The following is a 10,114-nucleotide window of genomic DNA, read 5'->3' as shown; positions in this document are numbered from 1 at the left end:
GCGGCCGGGCCTCCACAGCCCGCCAGGCCGCCCCGCCAGCGCCGCCGCCGCCGTGGCGGGTCCAGAAGTCTGTTACTGACCTCTGGGCGCCGCGCCCAGCCTCCCGTCACCATGGTCACCGCAATCCCTTCCGCCGCTTTGCGTGTCGCGGCAGCCAATCACAGGCGCGCGTGTTCCGACGTCAGGGGAGGGGCGAAATGGAGCGGAAGTCAGGGAAATGGAGTCGGGCAGGATTGCTGGGCCTCAGTAAGTACATAATGGGCTACCTGAGACTCTGACGTGCTGCTTGGTGACTCAGTCTCATGTCGCCCCCATTTTATGAAGGAGTCTAAGCCAAGAGGCTCAATTTTCTCACTTATGCCTAAATTGCACCTCACAGGGTGTTTGTAAAGCACTGTAAATTGCCAACTCTCTTGAGAGCCAGTTCCTTAGGACGCAGACAACTGATTTGCAAGACAGTCCCCCTGGAGCAAGGAAAGCCCCACGGCAGGAAGGGGACGTCTTGTAATTTACATCATAATCTTAACATCATAAAGATTATTCAGCAGTAACTGGTTTCTTGGTTAAATATGCAAGGTAAAAGCTGTCAGAACCATTTTGGGCAACACAGTCAGAAATCAGAAAACTTTGCTCCAGGAAAAGTCCCCTCCAAAACTGCCGGATTTTGAAAAAGGAGTCTCTGCAGTTGATTTCTCTTGATGGGACCCCTACAGGCATTTGGTCTCTTTGGTTGCATGATAGCTTTTGGCCAAATGTGTGGTATATGACTACAGGGATTTAAGCTATGAACTGAGGGTCAGATCGCCAAACCGAATGAATTAGCAGACATCTTTGAATGGACATAAAATAGGTATCCGTGGGATCTGGAAATACAGATGGTTACGAAGACACAGGATTTAAGCTATGAACTGAGGGTCAGATCGCCAAACCGAATGAATTAGCAGACATCTTTGAAGGGACATAAAATAGGTATCCGTGGGATCTGGAAATACAGATGGTTACGAAGACACAGTTGTATGGAGGATGAGATCAAGACTCATTATTACTCTGATTGGTACCAGAAGGAAGACAGGCATCTAAAAAGGTTTGCTGAATTACTGGACTGAGTTCTGTTTAGTCAAGCACTGGTCGCACAGCTCCCAGCAAATTCAGCAAATTTCCTCATGACCTGCTTTCTCTATACACCACACTTATTTCTGGTGAAATTAACTGCTCACCCTTCCTAAATCACGAAAGAGGTAAGAGTGGTGGGGGAATGAAACTTGATTTCATCTATTCTGGTTATCTATTGCTGTCACAAACTACTAAAAAATTTCGTGACTTAAAACAATTATTTTCCTCATTAATCTGCAATTTGGGCACGATTTGGCAAGGACACCTAGTTTCTGTTCTACTTGGTGGCAGCTGGCGCAGCTGGAATGGAGCTAGAAGAGCCTCTTCCAAGGAGTTCACGTGGCTGGCAAATTAGTGTTGGCTCTTGGCTGGGAGCTCAGTTGTGGATACTGGCAAGAGGACTGGGGGTCTCAGTTCCTTCCCATGTAGGTCTTCCCAGGGATGCTTGGGTTTTTTCACACCATGGCTGCTGGATCCAAGAGCAAATGTTTCAAGAAACAGGAAGTGGAAGCTGGTAGTCAGGTAAAGGCCTCATATTGGAAATTGGCACAGTATCATTTCCACTGTATTCTACTGGGCAAGCAGACACAGAGCCCACCCAGATTTAAGGAGAGAAGATATAAACTCATTTCTTGATGTGAGGAATGTCAAAAAATATGTGGCTGCCTTTTAATTCTTTTAACAGGTATCCACTTACTCAGGCATGTGCCAGATACTGGGCTAAACATTTATAAATACATTGTCTCCTATTGAAATATTTGAAGCCCTATGAGAAAAAACAAAAACAAAACCCTTATAAGGTGGGTATTATCTCCATTTTACAGACTGGAAAATCAAGGCTTAGTGCGACCAGTGTCCAGGCCCACTCCAAAGGGCCTTTTTCAACCATCCGATTATATAGCACCTAATCTCTGTGTTGTTAAACCATAGCCGTGGAAATCAGAACATAATATTTTTCTTTTTGAACATAATGTTTTTCTCCTGACAACAGAATGGTGGACTTTTTCCCACTTGTAGAAAAATAAAAAATTGATTTGAATATATTAAATGCTTTTCTATTAATAATAGTTTTTAAAATCCTCTGTGGGTTAGCATTAAGAATTTTTCTAAGTGAATAAATAGAAAATGAATGATGGACAATCTTGGAAAGAGCTTGTAGTGGGGAACCCTGAGCATTTTCTGATTGTTAAACCTGCCCCCTTCCGCTGGACAAACTGTTTTAGAAATTTTATGCTTGACTGTCTTAATCGTGAACTTTAGTAACCTAGCTTGCTTCCTGCACTCATGCAAATTAGGCTCCAGAACTGACCAATGAGCTATGTCTCATAGCCAACCAATCCGGACTAACAGACTTGCATCCCTTATTTGCATAAGAGGACCTAAATGAGAACTTGGGCGGGAAGTTTTTGGCTATATAAGGTGGGCGTTTTCCCTCATTCCAGAGATAGGAGTCTAATGCTCTTTCTCTCCTTGCTTGCAAGCAGTGAAGTGCTATAACACCAAAAAGAGCTATAAAACCAACAATGGTCTTGGATTCCTCTGTGCGAGCGCCTCACAACAAGCTGATCTTGATTTAAGTTTGTTTTCATGGATACACATTCAAGATGGTTGAAATTCATGCAAGAATTATTTTCTGCTGGTGAAGTTGTTTCTGTGATTGAACCATTGTTTCCTGGTACTATGCAAATGGCACTAAGAGTTCCTCCTGTTCTATATCATTCAAAAAAGGTGGCAATTTGTTAAAAAAAATTTTTTGGCTGGAACCCTGGATTTCTCCAATGAATCATAGAAATGCCATAACTTACTGTTTTATGTTTTTCCCTCAGGTAACAATATATCAGCAGTAAAAGTCTAGCTTTTAATTTCTCTTAAAATGCTTATACTCAGTGAAGAATATGGATCTGTTTACTCTCTTCCACATAGTTAGCTAATCCCTAGTTTTTTCTCCTCTATGCAGTAAATGTCTTTCCTTTCAAATTAACTCCAACATTACAACTTTGCTTCTATCCTTGATGATTTAATCAGTTTAATATGGAAGTCCTCTTTTTTTTTGGTCTTGAAGAACTGGAGAACTAGACCATCTTATGAACTCTTTCAAGGGTAGATTTCTAGAAAGATGATAGGCTCCTGCATTCCTTTGACTACTGATAGATCATCTATTAATTCCTTCTATTTTTCTCCATTTCCACTGAATTTAGACCACCTTCACCTCTCAGCTGGCCTACTTCAGTTTCCTTACTGGTCTTACTATTTTAATTTCTTGCTTATCTATCTCCCTCCCACCTCTCCATTCCACTCTCCACATGGAAGCCAGAGCTATCTTTTAAAATTATTTATCAAGGAACTTCCATGCCTAAACTCCTTTGCTTTCTACTGCACTTTGGATAAAATACAAAAACCTTAACATGGCCTCCATGAGCAGTCCCCTGACCTCTCCAACCCAGGAGCATACTATTCTACCCTCTTGCTTCCTATCTTACTAGCTGCAGGGGCCTTCATCAGATCCCAAAGCCCACTGAGCTCCTTTCCTCCTTAGTTAGGGCCTTTGCCTATAATATTGTGTTCACCTAGTTACCCAGTCCTACAAGCTTGTCCTCAGTTTCTCTGCCTGGCTATGTCCTAATTCCACCTTTATGTTTTAATAATGTTACTGTCTCAGTGAGGTTTCTTCTGATCCCTACCACCACCGCCATCTAAATTAGGTTCCCCCCATTCTCTCTAAAACCCTATTTTTTTTTTTCCTTTTCTTATGTTCTGAAAGTGCTCATCTCTAGGACCCTATTCTTTTCCTATTCTTAAGACGAGCTTCTTTTCCTTCAGGGCACTAAAAATTTATTACAATAAACACAAATATATTGTCTTCTCTCCACTACCAGATGTAAGCTCCAGAAACAGATGTTTTGTATACCATATAGGCACAGTGCCCAGCACATAATAGATGCTCAATAAAGATTTGTTGAATGAATAAATGATTAAGCTTACTTTTTTTCCCCGTTTTGATTAACCTTACTTAATTCTAATACTTGATGCTTTCCTATCCTGAAAAGTAGCCCTTAAATCTGAGAATATATAGTCTTGGAATCTTAGTAGTAGGCATCAATGAAAGTTGTGAAATCTTAGTCAAAAACAGATGTTTTATTCTTCAATGCAAATTACTGTATTCACCACAAGCTAAAGAAGAGAACATATATCTATCTATATATATATTTTATGTATATTTTTGGATTTATGGAAGACTAAAGACATGGAAAAAAAATCCAGCACCCCAACAAGTACAGCCAGGAAGGAAATCAGCTCTGTAACAGGACAGGTTGAATGAACTACAAACAAGAAAGGGTGGGAAAGGAAGAAGAAAATGTGCATTGAGTTTAAGACACTTTAAAACTCAGAAGACATATTTACTATTCAAGTATAAACTCAGTAAGGACTTGGCATAAATTGAAAGGCAGCTGCTGAGGTACACCATTATAAAATAAGTTCTATGAATTTACAATTCTACCTTCCAATTTTCTGGGAGAAAAAACCAAACTCTTGAAAGTCTTCACCAGAGACGCTGAGAGGATTAACACTTTTGATGAAGACATAGTCAACAATCTATGATTGAATTTCCTATTCAACAACATGTATTTATTTAAAACAATAGGACTACGTGTTCTCAGACTGTCCTCTGGAGTTTTTGAGACTATTAGTTCAAGAGTTTCAAAGTATATTACTTTCAAAAACAATACTGATTAAAAAAATTTTTTAAACAAAGACAAAACTGATTGATGATACCTTAAAAATACCCTACATACCAAGTTTTCTCCAGTCTAATGTTGCAATTAATTTTAAGAATTCCTCCTGCACTGGTAAAACATTTTTTCATCACAAAATGTGGGTACTGAAATTGGATAGAAACACCATGAACGTGAAAATACCACCAAGTTTCTGCAGTTAAAAAAAACTAGAATGTTCTTTGGAATCACTGAAATATCAAAAAATTTGGGTTTTTTTTTTTTTTTCTATAGTCTGTGCACCTTCTTTCAGGTTCTCCTTGTTGCTTGTAGTATTGACCTGTGAGATTCTAATTTTATAGATTCAAGTCTTGCAGTGCAATATTCACACTTAATACACTGTTGTCTCTCTGACCAATGGGAAGTTATGTTTAACCCAGAAAAGCCTGTATTCTCCATAATGACTTCTGCCCAAAATAAAAACTTTAGAATATGACACAAAACACCCTGTGTTAAACAATCAAATGAACCCAACATGGAGAATTCCGGCGTGGTTTCAGCACTTGTGAACGCATTGTCTCCTACTGTTTTTCATGGAAGTACCACAGGCCTGGCTGCTAGCAGTCAGCTCTTCTTGGCCTCAAAAGGAATTTCTCAGGGATGGCAAGTTGGATTAGATTCTAAGAGAATTTTGTCTTTGACAAACTACCATTTTTAGCATAAAATCTGGCCATGGCTATAAGTTTCAATGTGCGTACAACTGATTAGAGATTTTTTTTCCTTTGTTTTTCTTATCAACATTGGCTGGGACTGAGGAGAAATAAGTCCATGATGCCTCTTCACATGTGTCATGAAATGTGAGAAATCTGTCTGACTCTAGACACTATTTCTTTACGACACAATGGGCAGGTCTCCAGTTGCAAGGCACAATCCATGCACAGGTCACTGAGGAGAAAGACATAAAAGCCAGTCAAGTTAATGCTTCAAATGTCAAACTGTACCTGCAAACTAAATCTAATATGTTAACAAGTTGTTTATTGAAAGGGTAATAATGACACATGATTTAAAAAATGAAATGAAGTAAATATACAAGGGTATTTCAAAAAGTTTGTGGAAAAACAGTATTAAGAGAGAATACGAATCTTTCCATGAACTTTTTGAAGACTCCTCATATAAGTAAAAAATAGATCTCCCTCCCATTTCTGATCCTCAATCTTCCTCCTCTGAGGGACAAGTTAAAAGTTCATGTGCATTCTTCCAGGAAGTCTCTATGTATATAGCATAACATATAGATGTGTATGAGTATATGCAGGTAGAGATACAATGCTATCCCCAGACATTTAGCCATTTATCCCAATATTATTTACAGTTCATCTTTCATCACAAATTTGATGCAATGCTTTTATCATGTGTTAAATTTTCATTTTTAGTTAGTTCTATTTTGGGGCTTCTGTTCCATTGTTCTGTCATTCTTGTTAAAGACAGGGACCAATCTATTAACACTTATTTTAATATATTTTAAGATGTGGTAGGGTTGTCCTCTCCATAACTTTTCTTTTTCAGAATTTTCTTGCTTTAAACTCTTAAATTAGTATGTCTAGTTTCAAAGGGGGAAAAATATGTTGCCTTTTTTATATGGACCAAATTAAACTTAGAGTTTAGGGAGAACTGTCACCTTTATAATACTAAGGGTTTTCCTATCCAAGAACAGATTAATTTATTCAAGTCTTCTATTTCTCAGTAGTTTAAAAGTTTTCTTGGACAGCTGACCAGTTGGCTCAGTTGGTTAGAGCACGGTATTATACCCATACCAGCCAGCCACCAAAAACAAACAAAAGTTTTCTTACATAAGTGCCACATACTTCTTGGCACATAGTCTTAGATAGCTTTTTTTTGACAACTGTAAAAGGGACCCTTCAATTGTATGTTCTAACTGGTTCTTATTTATACATATAGCTAGAAGAGCTACTGATTTTTGTATATTTTGTAAGTCATATGGTGACAACAGGCATCCCTGTCTTGTCCCCAACATTTCTTGGAATGCTGCTAGTGTGTCAACATTAAAGAGATGCTAGCATTTGTCTGAAATATGTATGTTTTTTTATATCGTTAAGAAAGTATCCATCCATTCCTATTTTATATTGTTTTCTTTCCTCCATCCATTTCTGTTTTGTAGTATTCCATCTATTAGGAATAGGTATTGAATTTTAACAAATGCCCCTTAAGCATTCTTGAAGAAAACAATAATTGTCCCCCTCCCCCAGTCTATTTGAGAATATACACAGATTTCCTATATTGTACTATCCTTGCATTCCTGAGATAGGCCCCCCTTGGTTGTGTTGCTGGGTCCTATTTGCTAATATTTTATTCAGATTTTTAGATTTATATTCACAAAACAGTTTTTTCTTTTTTGTGTGTTTTCTTTATCAGCTTTTACCATGGAGCCTTTATAAAAATAATACTGTGGTTTTTCTGTTTTATGTATGGTCTGGAGAAGTTTAAATAGAATTGAACTACCTATTCCCTGAAACTTGTAAAGAATTCACCTGTGAAACCAGCTGGGCTTAGTGCTTTGGGGGAGGGAAGGCAAAAGAAGCATTGATAATCATCTCAATTTCTTCTATTGAATAGGAATTCTTCCAGGTAATAGGAATGCTGAGATTTTAAATCTCTTCTAGGAATGGGTTCTTATAACTCATTTTATCCAGATTTCCTTTTTTATCCCCGCCCTTTTAAAATTGTTGTTGCTCAAAGTTGAGCTAAATTTTCTTATAATTCTTTTAATTTCCTCTTCCAACCCTGTTTTGGATATATCTATTATGGAGACTATGATCATACTTAAGATACCTAGTTCTAAGTTTTTACATTCCAGCCCTCATTAATGAGCCCTTATCATATACAAAACCACAGAGAAGGGCCAGAGACTTCAAAGATGAATAAAACCATATCCTGCTGTCTGGGATATTAACATTCTTACAGAAACAAAGATCAAAAAGGGCATCAAGATATCCAACCTTTAAACTCTGCATCTGTCTGTAAGGCCCTGATAATTAAAACCTCCAAACTGAGAAATTCTGGGCTGCAGAGTTGATAGAGAACATTAATCACAACTGGAGTCACTATATTTTTCTTTCAGGAGAGACTGTTATAGCTAAGGGTTAACTAATATACACAGCATGCACTTCTCTTAACAGCCAATTAGATAACAGCCTATTTATTTCAAAATACAACAACTATAAAGACAGAGTCAGGGGCCCAGGCTGAGTCATTACTGGGGTCCATCATTCCAGGTTTTAGAACCCTAAACAGTAGCTAAAGCTATGTCAGAAATAAGAACAAGGGTATGGGGTGTGATGAATTACAGATAGCTGGACCATCAGCATGGGCGTTGCTCACATATGGGCCACCACATTGCTCAACTCTTCCTGCCCTTTCTAATCTTAGTTGGGATGGTCTTCTTGGGGACCATCTTACTTGCTTCTCTTGCTGATGCTCAGACACACTGTTCTATAGGATCCAGGCTCTGAGTTCATCTCATACAGCTGCAATTTGGTTAGATGGCATGGAGACTGCTGCCTTCTCAATGGTTAGGAGTGTAAATAAGAAGTTAATGAGGAAGATCTAAAACTAAAAGGGATTTCCTGGGAAGCTCATAAATAGCATTAAACCTTTTACATTTTGTGAAGCCAAAATTGTATTAAAATATGGTATTGATTAAACAAAATAAAACAAAAACACAGGCCTTACATATCAAGCAGCTGCTATTTCAGGTGCTTTCTGGACAACAGCCAGATACTACTTGGCAAACTCTTAATTCCTCATTCAGCCCACTTTAGATATAATAATTGATGAACAGCTATGGAACTGGTAATACTTTAAAAGCAATTCAAGAACAGGAGGAAACTTTGCCTAATGTAACGTTCAAAAGAGGAAATAACCAAACAAATCCTCTTACCTGTGTCCGCATGGCTTCAATTGTGTGTCTGCTACCTCATCGCAACAAAGGGAGCAGCAGTTTTCTCGGATACTGACTTGCCTCAACAGAGCAAGTCGCCTGTGCCTGAGGAGAAAAATCAGTTTGAAGTTAATTTTATCAATAATTGAGGCCTGTTAGCAGTGATGCATATGAAATGCTTTGAAAATGCTCTGTACATGTAAGATATACATGTATACCTTAAGCTTTTTGCAGTAAAGTTTTCATACATGATATCTCCTTTTGATCTTATGATGATTTTCTGAAACAGGGAATGGAGGAGGCATGGCCATTCCCATTTTACAGACAAAGAAATTAAAGTTCAAGGAAATGATGTGCATAAGGTCACAAAATACAGAGTCAGGAACCAAATTCAAATCCTTTGGGCTCTGCCGTTTTCTGCCATGTGAGACTGCTACATTGCTGTAAAGCCACCACCAAGAAGACCCTCACAAGATGTGTTCCCTGGACTTTGGACTTCCCAGCCTCTGAAACTGGTCTGCTGTGGATGAGACCAGGAAGGCAAGGCCCTCTTCTCTCTGCTCTTCCTTTGCCTGCAGCTCAGGTCTCAAGGGACCTTGCAATCCTGGGGTTCCCCGGTTTTGTGGATTGAACTGGCAGCACTCCTGACTACATTTGAAGTACCTTAGCAGGAGTGCTCAGAGTGCAGAGAAAGGTAGTTCCAGTCAAGATGGCAGAATAGACAGTCCCTAGCGTCACTCTCTCCCACAAATCAACCGATTTAAACTATAAAAACATAACATCAAGTGCATATGGAACGGGGAGCCATCCAGCGGGGGAGGCAGAAGCTCCGCGGAGACCACATGCCCTGCGAGGCCACCGCCACACGATCTGGCAGATAGGCTTCACCGCTGCCACCCGGCTCCATTCCCAGCCCAGCCCAGTGTGCACAGAGAGGGGAGACATCCGGCAGGGGAGGCGGAGGCTCCGCAGAAACCACACACCCTTTGGGGCCGCCACTGCGTGATCCAACAAGTAGGCTTCACCACAGGCACCTGGCTCCATTCCCAGCCTGGCCTAGTGTGCTCGGAGCAGGGAGACGTCCGGCAGGGGAAGGGGAAGCTCTGCAGAGACCACACGCTCTGCGGTGCCTTGGCACATCCCAGCAGCCCGGGCCAGAGCGCACGGAACAGGGAGAAGTCCAGCACGGGAGGTGGAAGCTCAGCAGAGACCACACACCCTGCGGTACCGCCCCGTGATCCAGCAGCCCGGCAGAGTCCAAGCTGAACAGAAAGGTGGCTCCCCGGAGAGGCCCAAGACCCAAGGCAACCACACATGCAAGGCACTAGTGGCC

At 40.1% G+C, this 10,114-nt stretch overlaps 1 protein-coding gene across 1 annotated transcript in view; it reads right to left on the bottom strand.

The window, feature by feature from the left end:
- Positions 1-4,227: 4,227 nt before the first annotated feature.
- Positions 4,228-10,114, bottom strand: part of RSPRY1 (ring finger and SPRY domain containing 1) — a 51,754-nt gene continuing 45,867 nt past the window's right edge. Inside the window, exons 14-15 of the mRNA XM_008574679.1 lie at positions 8,782-8,886; positions 4,228-5,771 (exon numbers count right to left, since the gene is read on the bottom strand). Coding sequence (XP_008572901.1) covers positions 5,675-5,771; positions 8,782-8,886 — 202 coding nt within the window. The 3' untranslated portion in view covers positions 4,228-5,674. The remainder of the gene's footprint in view (positions 5,772-8,781; positions 8,887-10,114) is intronic.

This window comes from Galeopterus variegatus, unplaced genomic scaffold (assembly GCF_000696425.1).
Source record: "Galeopterus variegatus unplaced genomic scaffold, G_variegatus-3.0.2 Scaffold58, whole genome shotgun sequence".
NCBI lineage: Eukaryota > Metazoa > Chordata > Mammalia > Dermoptera > Cynocephalidae > Galeopterus > Galeopterus variegatus.
The sequence above is the reverse complement of the archived record's forward strand: the minus strand, read 5'-3'. Positions and strand labels throughout refer to the sequence as shown.